The sequence below is a fragment of the Papaver somniferum genome, chromosome 1 (genome assembly GCF_003573695.1).
Source record: "Papaver somniferum cultivar HN1 chromosome 1, ASM357369v1, whole genome shotgun sequence".
In the NCBI taxonomy this organism is placed as follows: Eukaryota; Viridiplantae; Streptophyta; class Magnoliopsida; order Ranunculales; family Papaveraceae; genus Papaver; species Papaver somniferum.
The window spans coordinates 84,255,481-84,274,253 of NC_039358.1; the positions used below are offsets into that span (position 1 = coordinate 84,255,481).

An 18,773-nucleotide genomic window follows, 5' to 3' on the forward strand; every position below is an offset into this window, starting at 1 on the left:
CTTCCTCTTGATTTCCTTCGCCATCTTGGTTATTTTGTCCCTGATTTTGTCCGTTCTCTTGATTTCCTCCAATTTGCCTATCATCAAAAGTTTCATTTTGTGGAACGTAACAATCATCAGTTCTTTCTCTATTTTCGCGATTTTCTTCATTAAGATTTGATATTTCTTCTTGAATATTATTTCCAGCATTGATTGTGGGTGAATTTCGCCTCATTTCTCTTCTAGTCGATCTTGAATATGATTTTGTAATACTTCTCGATCTTCTATTCTGTAGTCTTATATTCTCCATCCTTAATTCGTGATTTTGCCTTGTTAAATTTGCACGTTCTTCTGCTTCAACTCTTCTTTCTTCATGTATTCTTCGTCTCAATGCTTCTAACGCTCCAATTTCCTCACCTCCATGAATTATTCTTTCATCTACTTCTTGATTTCTCTCTTCTTGTCTATAGTTTCTGTTTTGTTGCTCTTCTTCTGTTTCTTCTGCTGAATTTGATCGCCAAGTGTGTATACTCACCCTGTCATAATCTGTATTCCTCTCTTGAACTAGTGTTTGTTGAATTGGCGGTTGAATTTGATTTTCTCTATCATTTCTCATTCTAGTAGATTCTCCCATTTCACTTCTTTCTCTTCCAGCAATTCTTTTGCTTCTTCTAATAGTAGTCGGTTGTTCGGATATATTTCTTCTTCTAGCCATTTCTTTAAATTTTCACGAATCTCAATATCAATCTTTAGCTTTTTCTAGAATAATCTTCAACTCAATCCCTGTTTCTAGCGCCATTATGTAGTTGCAGGAAATCCTACACTACACCACTCATATGATTTCATGGATGATCAACTCATTTTTAGGTTTTCGCTCTTAATTTTATTAAATAATTTTTGAATGTTCTTATAAGAAAGATAAAGAAGTCAAGAATAATCTCTTCTCTGAACTTTCTCTCTCCTATTTACTTGTTTCTTACTCAAAAAAGATCTCCCTCTGTCTTTACAACTCGAATGACTGTTTATAGGGAAATACATAGTGGATGACAGCTAATCTGTCCTTTATTTTCGGATATAGTTTGTGATATTTTCGCAACCTTACAAATGTTAATTTCGCAAGCTCTCTAATTTTCGCAAGACTGTCACATCTTTCTCATGACTTTAAATGATGTCATTTATTCTATCATTTCTAAAATTGTTCTGCGACGCTATTGTGCTGTACCATTGATAATTTCACTGAGACATAATTGTTGCGAGATTCTGATCCTACATACGACATCGATATAATCGTTTGAATGCTTTTGTGATTATTTATGGGTATGAGTTGAAGATTTCATCCTAGGAAATAATGTTTTACATTCGTTCAAAGGAAGTACATTCATGAACTTGTTTTGTGAATCGAAAGGGAAATCGCTAGGCTTATTGGTATTATTATTCATTGCATATCTTTTGAACTACCAATATGTGTGTTTAGTAATAACCTCTCATGACTTGCTTATGTTCTTGGTAAAACTATTAACAATGCCTGACTTTTGTATTGGTATGACTTTTATTAGTGAAATCGATCTTAAGTAATCACCTGAGATGGTATGATCGATTTGTTGTAATTGGTATGACCAACTCTAGGCAAAGGGGAACCGATCCTAGTAAGAAGTGCAACCGATCACAAAAGGGGCATCGATCCTTGTAAGAGGTGCAACAAGTTTCTAGTTATTGGGAGCCGATCCTATGAACATGTGCAACACGTTTTTAGTTATTGGGAAGCGATCCTATGGACATGTGCAACAAATACAAGTTAGATACCGTATATATGTGGGAACAGATCCTAGTACCTAGTCAACCAAGTTTTGGTAACTAGCGTGACTAATTCTAGTACCCACATGGAGGTAGAACCGAAACTTGTTTTGGTAGAACCGTGAAACCCATGTTTGGTGATTTGATAGGATAATCAATCACATAGTTCTTGGAAGTCAGATGAACCAATTCTAAACTTGTTTGGAAGTGTGGCAAATCGATTCCAAGATTATAAGTGTGAAAGAGGACTTACTAAGTAAAGATGTCGACATACTTTGAACATGTGCAGTAACACTTATCTTTTATTGTTCAAAGATATTCCTTAATATCTAAAGGAGAATCCCGGACCGAAATAAATTAAGAATCTTTTAATTAAGGTTTTTAGTTTTGCATATCTTTAGAAAATGTGCATTTACTAGTTGGAGATTTTCTAAGAGATTTTCGGTCATTATTTGGACAAAGCATTTCCAGGAATTATGGAAACCGAATTTGGAAATATATTGCATATCATGAGAATATTTTCGGTTTTGGAAATTCCTTGGTGTCCAAACTTCCTTGGTCTATAAATATCAAAGTTTGCATTTCGAGCAAACTGATCTTCAGATCCAGCAAACTACCTAGTTGTGTTGTTACTGGTGGAGCCGCCTATTCGGAGAGGAAAGTAACCTAATTAGGCGAAATCTCTCACGACCGCTTGGTTTAAAGACTTCTTTTGGATTGAGAATCTCTATTAGTACTGTTGGTGGGAAACTAGATAATTGCGGTTTATTATTAGTTTTCGATTGATTTGACTGACTAACGCTTGTTGAACTTTGATTGCACGTAGTTTGTTTATGCTTGAGAATCTTCTCTTCTGATATAAGATTCACTCAAACTAGATCGAAGCTTCGACGGGGATCTTTAGACTGTTTGTAGATATAAAGACGTCTTGTGATAATCCATTGTTAACAGACTCCGTCTTGTGTGTGATTGATCACAAGAGATTCAAGTTAATTATATGCAGGTGTTTATTCAAGATCTAAGAAGATTTGAAGACGAAGAAGATTTCTGATTTGGGTTCATAATCTTTGGTGTGCACAATACTTGTTTCGGCTGGAAAAGGATCCAACTATAATCAGTTTATCTTTGTGATAGATTTGATTGATTAGTTGAGTAGATCATTATCAATACAATTCTTTGTGATTCAAAGTATTGACTGCAAAATCTTGACAACTACTTTGGTAGTTGTTATTAGATAGATCTAAGGACCTGACAAAGGAGTTTATTGGGATAAACGGAAGAGCCTTTTGTCGAACTCATATCACTTGATTGAAAAGAGTTGTTACCGAACATATTTGTTGTTCCTTTACTGTTTAGAATATGAGCCAAAGGAATTGTTCCAAGTGCATGACTTATTAACAAGTTGGAGGCGCAGGGATACAAACAGAACTAGGTGAACTATAGATTTAGTTGCTTGGTCTCAACTGTACGAAGTTGGTTTAGATTTTGTATAACGGCTTAATCCTGGGAGTATTTAATTCTGGACAAGGTCCCGGGGTTTTTCTGCAATTGCAGTTTCCTCATTAACAAACTCTTGATGTGTCTTTTACTTTTCTATTTCCGCAATTATAATTGTTTTTATTATAATTAGAAGTAAAATACACAAACGTTAATTTCTATTTACTTGATAGTAATCCTATTGTGTTTGGTTAAGTCCGAACCATTTATCACGTAAACTACTTCGTTGTCGTATTGTCTCGATCTTGTATTCATAGTCAATCACGCAAGTTATCTTGTCGTCGTACTGTCTCAATTTCGTATCCATAGACTACCACACAAAGTGTGAACCGATTAGTTGTATTGTCTCGAATCAGTCCATCGAAAATCACTTTCGGAGAAGGACTTATAGGTGGAAAAGTTTTAGATTGAGGTACATTTGGGTACCCTCGTCTTTTCAGAGAGCCTCGTGATACTCAACACTCTTGAACAGACAATACAACCTCCAACCTTCCATGAACGTTGTTACTCAAGGAAGTTAAAGGAAATCACCTCTCAAGAGGCACAACAGCTCATGCAACATCCAAGGCTTCCCCGAAAGTGCAAAGAAATGATAATCAATCCTGAAATGCACAAACCTCGACCCATCATCAAAAAACGTGCAAATGATCGACTCAAACTTCCCTCTTCCTATTGAAAAAGTGAACAAGTTATCGAAAGTATGGATTCAAGATGGTGCAATCAAATTTCCATTCACCAGTAAAGAGACAACTGAATAAGAAATAAAGAATCCCAGGTTGAGTCAGGAGAGCTCCAACTGGGAACTGAAGGAGTGCACAAGGACCCTCTCCCAATCAGGACATCACTCTCTCCGAGAAACCTATCAATGAATAATTTCAATCCTTGGTGGAGCATATATGAACACGTCTATGCATCCCGGAAATGTCTCCTGAGCCTTTATCCACTGATAAGGAGATGCATGACTGGGGACTTCTTACCACAGTCCACCTTAAAGGAAATGAATTTGGAAGAACGTTGATCAATGCTAGTACTGCTTTCAATGATATCCCATTGAAAACCCTCAGATCTACGAGCATCACTTGACAAGAAATAACAACACTCCTATCTCAATCAGAGACCATGAAGGGATGCCCAAGATATGCTTATGGCTACATCAATCTTAAGATGAGGACCAAGTTTTACAGAATCAGGGAGGATCTAGGATGTAATATGATTCTCGGATGAACATGGATACATGTTAATAAGATGATCACTGACAAGGCACCTCTGGTCACACATCTCCCCGACAAAGAAAATTCATTCGGATGACCCGATGAACGCTCCATCGTCACGACACTTGGAATAACGAACTTTGATGAGATTTGAGTGAATACCTGGAGAAGATGCATTGACATTTATCAAGAGATTCGCGCTCAGGAAAGTCTCATTCCACCCATGTTTATGTCATTTATTATTCCACATGCTCTCATAGCATGGGGACTCAATTCTGCTAGCAACTCTGCTGCTGTTACGAGACGTTATAAATGGGTAGTTTCACCACTACAATATTTTACCAAGTGGTTGAATCCGAACCTTATCCAAATTGAGCATCGCACTGGGACATTCATTAGTAAGATGATGTCCAAGCATGGCAAAGAACACCTTGGGTATTTCCCCATAACCTTGCAAGATTGTCCATATGTGCCACAAAATCGAAAAGCTATGATGTCTGCACAAGTGTGGAATCCCTCTACTGTGATGAAAGAAAGAGCGTAGCTAACATAAGATATTCAAAGCCAAGACTATCTACCCTAAAACATTCGATGCTTAAAGGATGTGATGCTTTGACGCTCAAAGGCCAACCAAAATGCAAAAAACATCAAATCCCTCAGTGTTATATTCTCCAGAAGCCATCAAATTGTACTCCCAATCAAAGAGTACACCTTCGGTTATGACGCTTTTATATTCAACACGAATATCTCGACAATGACACACTGATTCAACACCAAGAGGATCAAAGTGTAACTGAACTACAATCGATAAGTCTGTATTATCCCATAAGACTTCTGAAGCAGATGCAACATCATTCAATCCATGGATGACACAAACTTCTTCAACATATATCTTTCTACTAAGTTATTGAACACCTCTGGGATCCGCTTAGGGACTTAATCTTGTTGGATAGATCAATTCAAAGTTATTTTAATAAATGTGATCCACAAATGATTCATTGCAACATGATGTGATACCATGAAACGTCCTCAACAGAACCTCTCTACATCACAAACTTTGCACGACTAAGGAACTTCTTCTCTTCACCGATCACATCCAGAATGGAGTCTGATGCTCAACCCACCAACTAGTAAAGTCATATTGTTCAAGAGCATTTGGGTTGAACTCCCAGTACACCTTCATCTTAGGAATGCTCAACCCACCAACTAGTTTGTGAATATAGAGGCTCATTGGATGGAGGGTCAAAGACTATGTCGATAATCATGGTTGTAGCTTTTTTGGTCTCTCTAGCAACTCCAGTCATGGTCTCAGCATCAACAAGGATCTCTGGAGGACATCCATGGTCTCAGTATCAACAAAGATCTCTGGAACGAAATTAGTCGTGATCTCAGCATCTACAACGGTCTTACGAGCAACGTCCTCATAACCGGCTTCATCAACTGTCCATTTTCTACAGCCTAAGTCTAGAAGTGTTGCTCGATGGATCAAAATTCTCCAATCACTATGATTCATATCAATACGAGGAGACATGAAACTCTTTCCAAAGCTTCCACGCAGACGGGCACAAGCCAAAGTCTTCTACAAGATGTTCTCGTGACCTCTACAGATGAGATACGACACACTTCAAGCAATTGATTCAGAAAAACGTATTGATGGATGAGGAATGGATCAATGCTTCCTTAAAAAATGATGTTCTTATGTCTTTTCTACAACATACCAAAAGGGCGCTTCAATCGTATGTACGAGCTGAGAAATATGGCACGCAAACTCAAGTCTATGGAATCTGAAAAATTTGCATGGGATTACAAACTGCAAATGTGTGTGAATCATCGACTGATCTAGACAACTCTAAATTGACTGGTTCTACTAGCATATTATAAATGATTCTATTAGCTTCAAAATTTGGGGTCGAACATTGAATCCCGACACTGTATGAAGTTTAAACAGATTCCATAGCAGACGACGTGCAAGCAGAAATTTCTAGACGGGATTCATAACATTCACAGTTGATCAACGTCCTCCTAGGTTTTTCCACCAAGTGATCAAGCTTCGATATCTCTACATTTCTAGAAATGTGAAATAATAAAGATAAGGAACGAAAAGAAGAGCTCACCAATACTGGAGACTGACAGCCCACTGAACATAACTAGTCAAGAGTCATGTAACCTGGTTACTCCCTAATCAAGGTTAATTGCATGTCATACATGATATTCCACGTCCCTCCATGATGACTTGGATGGACAATTCGCGAACACAAAACTTGGATAGTTGTACATCACCACACAAATGGATATTTTTGCAGCAAGCTGTCGAAATTCTACATTATCGTACACACACAACAAATTGCGGTAACAATCCAAACTCTTACTTGTTTACAATTTCACTAGCAATTAGTGATTATAGCACAAGAATTGATGTTTTAAAGGATCAAATTTTGATTATAAAAAAAGAGGACGTGAAAGCTCATTCATCAATTATTATTATTATTATTAGATGCACGTCCACTCAATTTTACTATGGACAGTCGTCCACTTTCCGAAATTGGACAGACGTCCGTTATTAAAGAAAAAAAAAATGTGAAAGCTCACATATCAAATTTTTTTACTATTATCGGACGCACTTCCATTCAATATCTTTTACTCTGTACAGTCGTCCACTTTTCGAAATTGGACTGACGTCCATTGTTAAAGAACGTGAAAGCTCACATATCAAATTCTTTTACTATTATTGGACGCACGTCCATTCAATTTTTTTTACCATGGACAATCGTCAACTTTTCGAAATTGGACAGACGTCCATTATTAAAAATTCGTGAAAGCTCACGTATCGAAGTTTTACTATTAATGGATAAAATTACTATAGACAGGATATGAAAAAATTACTATTATTGGACGCACATCCATTCAAAAGAACCCTTTTGACTAGGACATGAAAATAGGTCTCCGGTGGAGGTTGGAAAGGAAGATAATCATCACCAAGTGGCATGCTACCTATAGCTGGGAAATCCACCCGACCCAAATCTTGCGGTTCTATAGCAATATGAGCTTTGTAAATCATGTTAAACCAAGAACATTAATCACCATAATCACGAGGCTCCAGGACTAAATCTTCAATCCCAATGTGGACCATCCAATTTCTCCAGTCATCTTGAAAAAATCTCTCCACTTGGATAGGGATTGATGGCTTTCATCCTTCTTCCCTGCAACTGGAGAAGGTGTCTTTTGCCATAATACCAAACACCCTCTTTATAAATATGATTGCATAACACTATCATCTTAAGGCTTAGGTCTAGCATTATCTGGGCTTCTGCATCTTCAAACTCAGGGATTGATTGATACGTCATGTCAACAATGGTATTACCTTTTATACGCAACTGTTCAATCCTCTAAACAAGGGCAGCATGTTGACCATCTTTAATCTAATATTTTGTCCAATTGGCATTGTACTTCTGTATGATTGGAACAACATCGATGTTATTGTGAAGATACTATTTATAAATATGGAAGTAAGTATACCACCTACACTGAAAATGGTACTAGTTGATCCATTGAGCTTTTCATTATTTTTTTGGGATTTCAAACTTACATTTGACGAGAAATAACTAGGGATATTGACGAGAAATAACTAGGAATGAATGATTTTGTTTATGAGGGAAAATTGGAGGAAAAAGAGAAGGTGTGAGAAGGAATGTAAGGTGATGTGGTGTTTATTGGCGGGATATAATCGATTGTTGGCAATATTGTTTATATCAAGCGGTGATGACAACAACCCTAGCTACAAAAACTCTATTACTCGCGATATAAACACATCGCTCGAGTTGGTTTGTCACCTGGCATGGTAAATAGGTGGGTTAGCCATTCCCATGGGAATGGGCCCAAACAGAGTTTCAAACATGGCCTTTGTAGGGTCCATGAAGTATAAGTGCCCACAATTGAGTGAATAACTGAACCTGTAAATGGCGCCATTCTGAGAAACATTTCTCTCTCATGAAATGAGAAAATAAAACCCTAGACGTTGCAAACAATCTGCCTCAAACCCTAAAACGAAGTATCCAACTATCAAACTCACTAGAGGCTAGTTTATTCTTCTCGTTTCCTTCGTAAGTACCAAAACCCTCTCATTTGATTCAAGTTATTGATTTGAACTTAATTTTAAGGCTTTTTTTTTTGTCTGAATGATGACATCCTATTTTTCAGAAATAAGAAATCACATTTGATTAGGCAATTTTTGGATTTCTTAGTATGATTTCCTAGGGTTTATAATAGGTCTAATCATCAGTACCTAACTGAAAATAGCGGAGGTGCTCGGGGCCACTGTATTTTCTAAGAAAGAGGTGACAAGCATAGGAGAGTTACGTCCAACAGATTAAATTTACAATAAAAATGAAAGCAACCTATTGTAAGATTCAGGTCTAAACATCAAGACAGAAGAGGGAGGGAGGCTTAAAGATCTGTTAGAGAATTCAATTTGGAAAAATTTTACTGACTGAATCATATTTGTTTACAGGTCTAAGTATTATGGTGGTATATTTTAGTATGAATCCATTGCTAAGCACCTTCACAAGAATAAATTGCCTTTAATTTTGCACTTTGTGGTTCACCAACTTTTATTTTGTTTAAGGTTTAACAAACTTTGGGCAAGATGATGATTGTAGTTGTGACTAGCTTTTTGAGATTGCACAATTAGATTGAAATTCCCTTAAGAGATTTTGTGTTTTAACTATGGTTCCTAGCCGAAGTTGTTTCAGATCAAATTTATCACTAAAATCAATTTAACTGACAGCTTCAACTTGTGCATCACATTTTGACAGTGGTCAGTAAAAACTAGAGCTCTAGCTGTTGGTGCTACCAGGACAATAGAGTTCTTGGAGAATGATGGACTCTGAAGCTGCCAATAATACTGGGTCTGCTGCTGCTGCCGTCGAAGCTTCCGTACCTCAACATCAGTTAACTATAGGTAAGAAAAGAAATTCAACTAGTACTCCATCTGAAGCACGGTCACCCTTCTCAGAAGTTGGTGATAGCTCTAATCTTGATTCTCGTAGGAAGGCGTTTATTATAATGGTTATTGAAAGTGGGAGGCCTTTTAAAATAGTCGTGGAAGGGTTTAAGCAACTTATGAAATACCTTAATCCTGGATTTGAGGTCCCATCTAGTATGGCTGTTCATCGTGATGTTATGGCTATGTATATGTTAGAGAAGCAGAAGTTGAAAGATTTTTTTCAAAAAAATCGTCAGAGAGTATGTCTTACAATTGATACATGGACATCCATCCAAAATGATGAGTATATGCGCATAAGTGCTCACTTTATTGATGATAATTGGAAGTTACATAAGAAAATTATAAATTTCTGTCATGTTGAGAGTCATGAAGGTTTAAACGATGGTAAGATCTTAGAGGCATGTCTGTTAGAGTGGGGAATTGATAAGTTGTTGACTGTGACTCTTGAGGATGCTAGTTGTAATCATACAACTATTAAATATCTGAAGGATAGATTGATCAACAACAATGAATAATGAATGCCGACTTCTTGCATGTTAGATGCGCTGCTCATGTACTTGCTCATGTTGTAAAGGCTGGTTTGAGAAAGTATCATATGTCGATAAGAAAAGTCAGGGCAGTGCTTAAGTATGTTTTGAGTAGACCTTCTAGATTTAAAGAGTGTGTTGCTAAAGAAAAGATTGAATGCAAAAAGGGCCTAGTCTTAGATTATAAAACTAGATGGAATTCTACTTTGACGATGTTAGAGGCAGCTGAAAAGTTTTTCGAAGTTTTTCAAAGGTTAGAAAGGGAAGATGCTAAGTTCTTTAAAAAATTCTGTTCAAGTACTTCTACTTCTACTTCTACCGTTGATAAAGAAGCTTCCACCCTTGATATTGAAGATGCTTCCAGTTCTGATTCCGAATTCTATGAAATAGCCTCCAGTTCTGATTACGAATCTGATGAAGAAGATTCTGCTCCTGACCAAAAAGCTTCCAGTTCTGATTCCGAATCTGATGTGGAAACTTCCTATGCTGAAGATTGGAGTTACGCCAGAAATTTTGTGAAGTTCTTAAAGGTCTTTGCTGATGCCACTGTTAAACTTACTGCATCTACATATCTTACATCAGATTCATTCTTGTGGCAACTTTGTGTGATTCATAAGCAATTCAGTATTTGGGTTAACAGTGAAGACCCAATTTTAAACACCATGGCTAAAACAATGTTCCACAAGTATAAAAAGTATTTTGGAACTTATGAGGACATGATTCCTTTTTTATTTATTGCTGTACTGCTTGATCCACGAGAAAAAGAGTTTGGAGTAAAGTGTCGACTTGATATATTGTGTGAAAAGGATGAGGATTTGGCAGTAAAGTTAATGGGCAGGGTGAAAAGTGTTCTTCAGAAACTATTCGTAGAGTACAAGTTACTCTATCCAGATGCAAAAAATGGTGCTGCTGAAACAAGTAATCTACATGACACTGAAAGGAATGACAGTGAGGATAATGTTGGGCCTCTTTTGAGACAGAGATTAGATAAATTAAAAGAAGAGAGTGTCGAGTACAAATCAGAGGTGGACAGGTATTTGGCCGAACCATGTGAGAGCACCTGTGATAACTCTCAGTTTGATTTATTGGGCTGGTGGAAGACTAATTCTACCAAGTATGGCATTCTGTCCTACATTGCAAGGGATATATTGGCCATACCCGTCTCTTCTGTTGCATCTAAATCAACTTTTTTTAATAGCGGAAAGCGCGTCCTTCATGAGTTTCGAAGTTCTTTAACTCCTAGAACAGTTGAGGCCTTGATTTGCATGCAAAGTTGGATACGCTCAACAACGGATCTTGATCTTTCTGGCTTAGGGGATGATGAGGAGGAGGAGGATGCTGATGATGATGCTGAGACAGGTATTACATATTTTTTGTTATGTTTAAATTATTAACTTCATATTTTTTTTCTTTATTTTTTGATATTTATAATTATTAACGTCTTGTTTATTCATCTTGTTCACTACTTGTTGTAGATTCTCTAGATGATGAAGAGTGATTAAAAGGAGATTTGCTAGAGATGACAGACTGAGACGAGAGCTTGCAGGCATCCAGAAGTAAAATTGTTGTCAAAATCTTGAATTGTTTTGGATCTCTAGTGATGTCAGAATTGTTACTATGGAATTTATTATTTCTAGCTTTCTGACTCTGAAACTGTCAAATTTTTTGGGTAATTTATGTCCGATTTGTGTTTTTTTTTTTCTTTCAGAGTTTTTGGTTTGAATTAGTTTTGAATGTGGTCTGTTAATTGATCACTATATCCATGTGCAGCTTCAGTTGCCTTATTCCGACAGTAGTATGTTCGGCGGTTTGGTGCATCAGTAAAGAATACACCAGTCAATCCTGGCACATTCAGCAATCCTGGCACATTCAGGTGTAATACTTAGAGGACCCCCCTAAGCAAACCAGGTCTCCTAATAACAGGGTTCCAAACAGAGCCTTAAATATTTTGAGGGTCCATGAAATAGAGCCCATAATTGACTAGTATACAGAACTGAACATGTAAATGGCGCCATCGTATGAAATAATTTCTCTCAAGAGATGAGATGATGTTGCGAGCAATCTCCCTCTAATAGCGGTAACTGAAGAAGATGAAGTTGTCCTCATCCCGCATATACATCAAAACCCTAAAACGAAGTATCAAATTATCAGACTAATTTCTTCTTTTCGTCTCTTTGTAAGTACTAAATCTATTACAGATCTGATCCTTGTTTTCGATTTCTTACTCTTATTTGTTTCAATTCAATAGTTTGAGCTTAATTCCAAGATCCCTATGTTTTTCTTTGCATCTTGAATGATTACATCCTTTTTCTCAGAAATTAGAAATTTGGTACCCGGATTATTATCAATTTCGTAATAAATAATTTCTGATTGGACAAATTTTGATTTATTGGTCTGTTGGACAATGAATGATGCTAGACAGGCTTAGTAGACAACCATTTAAGTAATTAACGGGATGAATATTAAATTCAAAATGGGAATATGAAGATTTCTTAGAATGATATCTTAGGGTTTACAATATAGCTCTAAATCATTACTAGGTTACTGAAGTGGTAGAGGTGGTTGAGGGCACTGTAGTTCCAACAGAAATAGTGACCAGCATAGGGGAGTTAGGTTCAGTCGATTCATTTTTAGTTCAAATGACAACAGTCAATGATAATGATAAGATACAGGTCTAAACATAAGGAAGAAGACAGATGAAGGCTTTTATGGAATTGCAATTCGAGAAAATATTTGTTGACTGAATCAAATTTGTTTACAGGTCTAAATATTAGGATGGCAAAAGTAAGAATAAATCGCCTTTTGCACCGTTGAAACTTGAAAGTTGACTAAATTATATATTGCTTATAGTCGCACAGTGGTGAAAGTTTGATACATTGTCGTAATTCACTTATTTATAATGGTTGTTGCTCCTGAACTTTTGATGGCAAAAGCTGATATCACTGTCATACCAGTTAGTTGAGTCACCAGAGACAATAATTAGCGGGTATTGGAACAGGCTTGCCACATTAAGAAGTAACAATAATTTTGCATATCGATTGTCTGCACTTTAGCATCTTCGCTAGAGTTTATTTTGTTTAAGCTATAACAAACTTCGGAAAAAATGATGATTATAGTTTTGACTAACTTATTGAGACTGCATAATGAGATTGAAATTATTAAAGAATCTTGTATATTTACCATGGTTTCTAGATGAAGTTGTTTCAGATCAATTTAATGTGAGGATTATTTTAATTGACATTGTCGAGTTGTGCGTCAATTTTTGACAGTGCTCAGTAAACAATTAGAGCTCTAGCTACTGCTGGTACCTGGATCATAGAGTTCTTGGAGCGCGATGGACTCCGAATCTGCCAATTCATCAGCTTCACCTCCTGTTAAAGACCCAGTTACTCAAACTCCTGTTATTTCCAGTGAAGATAGCTCCAGTCGTGATGCACCATCGTTATTATCTGCTTCTGGCATTTCATCATGGGCCAAGAGTCTAAAACTTCCACAGCCCTTGGCATCAACAGAAGAGGACACTGCTAATGCTGGAAAGTCTACCTTTTCACGATTTACCAGTGGATTTGGTTTGCTTTCCCCAAAGGATCCTGTGCCAAATGAGAGTGCTGAGGGCACCTCAACAACCCCAGAAACTGGTGTTCTTGGATCCTTTACAAAAGGATTAGTTGACACATCACGGAATGCAGTAAAAGCTGTGCAGGTCAAGGCCCGACACATGGTATCCCAAAACAAACGAAGATACCAGGTAACTTAGCAAAGTTAGTACTTCTTTTGTTGCCTTATCTTGTGGTGGATTAATTTTTCTTCTTGAGAGCGTAATTATGAACTAACTGTTTTAGCACGTTATTTCTACTTACTAGTAATTTGTCCCTCTTTCTACTCCAGTAGATACCTCTCTGGTTTCGTAAAATTTCGTTTTTGTTTCTGTTTACTACATCATTATTTACTTGTTATTAATGCCTTTTTCCAGGAGGGAGGATTTGATTTGGATATGACGTATATCACTGAGAATATAATTGCTATGGGGTTCCCTGCAGGTGATATGAGCTCTGGGCTTTTTGGATATTTCGAGGTAAATAATCTTTGCAGTATTGGCTGAAAGTTTTACCGTGCAAGTTTGATAGTTCTTCACCATTGCTGAATTGGTATTGCAGGGGTTATACCGGAACCACATGGAAGAAGTGATCAAGTTTTTCGAAACACATCACAAGGTAGACCTACATTACTTTTGGCCTGTATTACAAGGACACGCCTAAAAGATAAATTCTGCCTTTATATACGTATTTACACGGACACGCCTATTAATACTCCCAATACTTCAAGATACAACTCAGTTCGAAAACTTTGAAAAATTAGTTCCAAATCTGTCCACTGATCTTGCTCTAGACTTTCTTCTCTCTAGTGAAGTTTATGTAATGCCTTGGATTAGTCATACATATTATACGCATATGTCCTGCAAATTCGCTACCTTTTATAGTTATATATCTATGTTAAACTGCTAAATTCAATGATATTTATATTCTCTGTGCCGTGTCCTTGTATTTTAGTTTTTTAAGTTGTCGTGTCGAAGTAGCGTATTGGATATAAGACACTGACACCGTGTCCATGTCGTTGTAACACAGCTTTTGGCTTAATTCCAGGGCCAGGACTTAATACGGAATGGCGAAGGTTCTTGTAGTAGTCAATTCCTTAAATACTAGCTAGCAGTCTTATATTTCTTGGCATGGTTTACTTGAAATCTTGAGGATGAGTGTCTGCATCACTTTTCTTATATCTTTTCATTTGTGTGGTTTCTTTTGAAGTAGTTATGGTGGGTGCAATATTTTGTGTATTCATATGCTGGTGATGCTTCTTGTATGGCCTGCTGATCAATCTTAATTTTGCAGGGAAAGTACAAAGTATACAATCTTTGCTCAGAGAGGCTGTACGATGCAGCACTGTTCGAGGGAAAGGTGCAATGTTTATTTAATTTTGTTTTAACCTCGTGGCATGCTAAGATAGTCAAAGGACTATATCCTTTCATTTTTTAGTACTTCATTTCTGAGATAGCATTTTATTGCGCTAACTGCTACAGTGCTTCTGAATATCTTTAGAAGTTTCCCCCTATCTCTAATAAAAAAATCATCTTGGATAACTGTAACCTTCTGGTCCTGTTAAGGCTGTTCTCATTAGTAGAGAAGTTCTGTCTTAACTCTTAAAAAAATGCTAACTTATTTTGTCCTACCCACGATCAGGTTGCAAGTTTCCCATTTGATGACCACAATTGCCCACCAATCCATCTCATAAAGGCATTTTGTCAAAGTGCATACTCTTGGTTGAAGGAGGATATCGAGAACGTAGTTGTTGTGCACTGTAAGGCTGGCATGGCAAGAACAGGGCTCATGATTACTAGTCTTCTTCTGTTCTTGAAGGTAAGAGTTTGATTGTCAATGTCTTTGATTGGCAGATGTGGATTGTTATGATATATATTGCCTCATTTTATTTCACTGTTCAGTTTTTCCCGACAGCCGAGGAGTCTATTGACTATTACAACCAGAAAAGATGTATCGATGGGAAGGGGCTAGTTCTTCCAAGTCAAATTGTTAGTCTATATCTATAATTAACTAATGTTATCTTTGAATCAATCATACATTTCCCATATCTGATCAATAATTTTTTCCTTTTTTGTTTAGAGGTATGTCAAATATTTTGAGCGGATCTTAACATACTTCAACGGTGAAAATCATCCCGGGCGCAGGTATATACATTCCTGACACTATATGGAGTGCCCTAGTTATTGTTTAGTATGCTAATTTATGGATGATTTGCTTCACCAGGTGCATGCTTCGGGGATTTCGACTGCACAGGTGTCCCTATTGGATTAGGCCCTCAATTACCATCTCTGACCATAATGGTATATTTGCCTCTTTTTCAATCCAATTCCGGTCCTCCACGATTACACAGAAAATTTTATGTTACTCTCTATCTAGGTAGCTAGTTTTAAATCCCTCGATGTCTTTTGATTTAAGCTATTAGTAGTACACTGTAGAAGCCGGCACTTGCACCCAAGTATACATTTATGAAAATAATATCTGTTGTGTAATGTTCTTTTTAGTTATCTGTACACCAGACAACTTGTACTATCCACCCACCGAATTCATCCACAGGTGGATAATCAGCCCTTAGAAGTCTCATGCCTCACAATCAGCCCTTGTATATTATGATTGTTTCACTAGACCTATCATTTTATGGCCTTTTTCTTTGTGGTGTTCTATCAAGTCATGTTCTTATTTGATCATATTGTCAGAAATAGAACAAACCAAGTGTAGACCGTGTGGTGACAATATACACTACTAGGATTGGCAGATCTAAGTAGTGGGCTCACATCCAACTCGCTCCTCCTTAGATGATGGATACTTTTAACCTGCAATTGCAGAGACATGCATTTTCTTATTTCACGCTGTAGTTTTAAGGTTCAGCCTAGTCATTGAAGCAGAATACAAATGAACTACATCTTCACTAAGTTCCCAGGTTATTACAAAAAGAATAAAGACAAATGATGAAGCTTGTTTTCTGAGTACAATTGAGGAGAAATGACCTCTTATGATACAAGACTCTACAATCTTGTTGCTGTTGCTGCCTGCCAGCGTTAAGTGGTTTATCTAATTGTGGACACACTCAAAATTACTTTTTCTCCTTGATGCATTTTTATTCATTTATCCGTAGCTATAACCAATAGTGAAGACCTAAACACAATATTTGACAATTTGCAGGAGTTCTATTCTCTACAAAAACACATGCACGGACTAAGGATTTAATGGTAAATTCATTTACACCATTGTGACTGAATTGGTTTTATTGAACTTTGATTAATACCCTTTTCTCACCAGAATGTGTTCCAGCCTTCCGTTGACCATATATAAATCATTAAGTTCTTCTATTCTTGTCTTTCGGCTTTTATATACTTGGATTGCTCATATACTGTTGTATAGCATTGAAAATATACCATTTGTACTTCTTTCCTTCAAAGAACTCCAGATGTGTTTGTTTACAATGCATCATCTTTCTTTCTACAGCCAGAAGATTTCTGGTTTAGTTCACCAAAGAAAGGGATCATGGTTTTTGCATTACCAGGAGAGCCTGGCCTAACAGAGTTGAATGGTGACTTCAAAATTCACTTTCATGACCGACAAGGAGATTTTTACTGGTTTGTCACTAATCCATTCTTTCTTTTGTATTGATTTCTTTCGAGATGTGTTGATGGTTGTCAATCCACATGGACCACATTTGTGACATATCCCGAGCAAGTAGAAACTATTTTGAGTAATGTCTTTCTATTCTGTTCAACCGCGTCCTCCAAACTTTCTTGACCATTGTTGGCATAGACCAGCTGAATTGCTTTGCTGTAGTAAAAGATAGCAAAAAAGTTAACTTTATTTTATTAAGAGAGTGGAACTTTTGTCGCTATTTTAAGTTACATAACTTGAATCGTCCATAACTTTTTGAAAAGTGTATATTCATTAAGTTTTTTCTTTTTCTTTTTGCAAAATTATTTGTAAAGATGTGAGGTGCATCTTTGATAGTTCTCAAGTCTCCTGTCTTCTTTGAGAAAATAGTGATAGCTTATGGTATTACCTAGAAAAATTGAGTTTTTGTCTGTAAATGGGATTGTTTCTTCTTATTATGCTGCTGCTTAAGTTGCTACTTATCGGTGAATCTTTATGTCATTCAGTTGGTTGAACACGACAATGACAGAAAACAGAAAAGTACTGAAGACATCCGACCTTGACGGTTTTGACAAGGTATGACTGACAACAGATAAACATGTAGAGAAAGAAGTATTGTTGGTTTTGGAATTCATTACCTGCAGTAGGAAGCATTTTGGGACAAAACAGCCTTTATTTAGATCTTTTTCTCCACCTTGTTGTCTCTCATTTCTACATTTCTAGCATGTTGATATACATATTTTTGACATGAGTTCCACTTTCTCAGCGGAAGCTGCCTTCACCAGGTTTCCAGGTTGAGATTGTAATGATTGATTATGATGGTACAATCCCAACCAAGTCTAAAACTGAAGTCGCCACCAGCAAGGAGTCACCAGCAGGAGGCAGCTCTGATACCACTACTACTACTGGGGACCAGAGTGCATCAGCTTCCAAACCTAATAAGGACTCTGAAAATCAGGATAAGGATGATGTGTTCTCAGACACTGAATCAGAAGGAAGTGTTTCTTCAAAGAAACGGCATGGTCAAATGAGCTCTAGTGCAGGAAATACTACTACTGCCACCAATGATCCCAAAACCGGCGTTGCACCTGAGGAAATGGCAGACGTAACACGTAGAACTGAAAATGTGTCACTTGGAAATGACGGGCGTGTGCAGAACCCCACGAGTGAAGTGAAACATGATGGGACCGGTGCTGCATCCTCTATCGAGTCAAGTGATTTCAAAGCTATTGCTGCGGATGCTTCAGTTTTTAGTTTTGGGGACGATGAAGACTATGAAAGTGAGTAAATCCAAGTGAGCGATGGTGGTATTGATGAAATGATGATTATTATGTTTCCAGAAAATCCTTGTAAATTGGTTGTTTGAAAAACCTCTCTTCCTGACCAAACTGATCTTGATTGGTCTAGCATTAGTGAGATTTTTTTAATTAATGTGGAATTTGTTGAAAAAAAGCCTTTCTTTTTTCTCTGTAGAGGATGTTAATTAGATAAAACTCATTTCATTTGTTTTTTACTGTAACTAATTCATCAATTTCAGTAATTATTTTCGTGTTAA

General features: G+C 37.0%; 1 protein-coding gene across 1 annotated transcript; it reads left to right on the forward strand.

The window, feature by feature from the left end:
- Positions 1–11,519: 11,519 nt before the first annotated feature.
- LOC113292886 (phosphatidylinositol 3,4,5-trisphosphate 3-phosphatase and protein-tyrosine-phosphatase PTEN2A-like) lies at positions 11,520–18,773 on the forward strand. The gene is made up of 14 exons (XM_026541709.1): positions 11,520–11,679; positions 11,781–12,186; positions 13,280–13,758; positions 13,984–14,085; positions 14,168–14,224; positions 14,900–14,965; positions 15,248–15,424; positions 15,508–15,594; positions 15,686–15,750; positions 15,830–15,906; positions 16,766–16,812; positions 17,069–17,199; positions 17,725–17,794; positions 17,985–18,773. Exons 3-14 carry the CDS (start codon positions 13,345–13,347, stop codon positions 18,504–18,506), a joined length of 1,815 nt encoding a protein of 604 aa, XP_026397494.1. The 5' UTR covers positions 11,520–11,679; positions 11,781–12,186; positions 13,280–13,344; the 3' UTR covers positions 18,507–18,773.

What these genes read in the sequence shown, in the direction of transcription:
- LOC113292886 (XM_026541709.1), top strand. Translation starts at nt 13,345, where the DNA reads ATGGACTCCGAATCTGCCAATTCATCAGCTTCACCTCCTGTTAAAGAC. An exon ending in CAGCACTGTTCGAGGGAAAG is followed by an intron (nt 14,966 to 15,247) that starts GTGCAATGTTTA and finishes ACCCACGATCAG; the next exon opens with GTTGCAAGTTTCCCATTTGA. An exon ending in CACGGACTAAGGATTTAATG is followed by an intron (nt 16,813 to 17,068) that starts GTAAATTCATTT and finishes TTCTTTCTACAG; the next exon opens with CCAGAAGATTTCTGGTTTAG.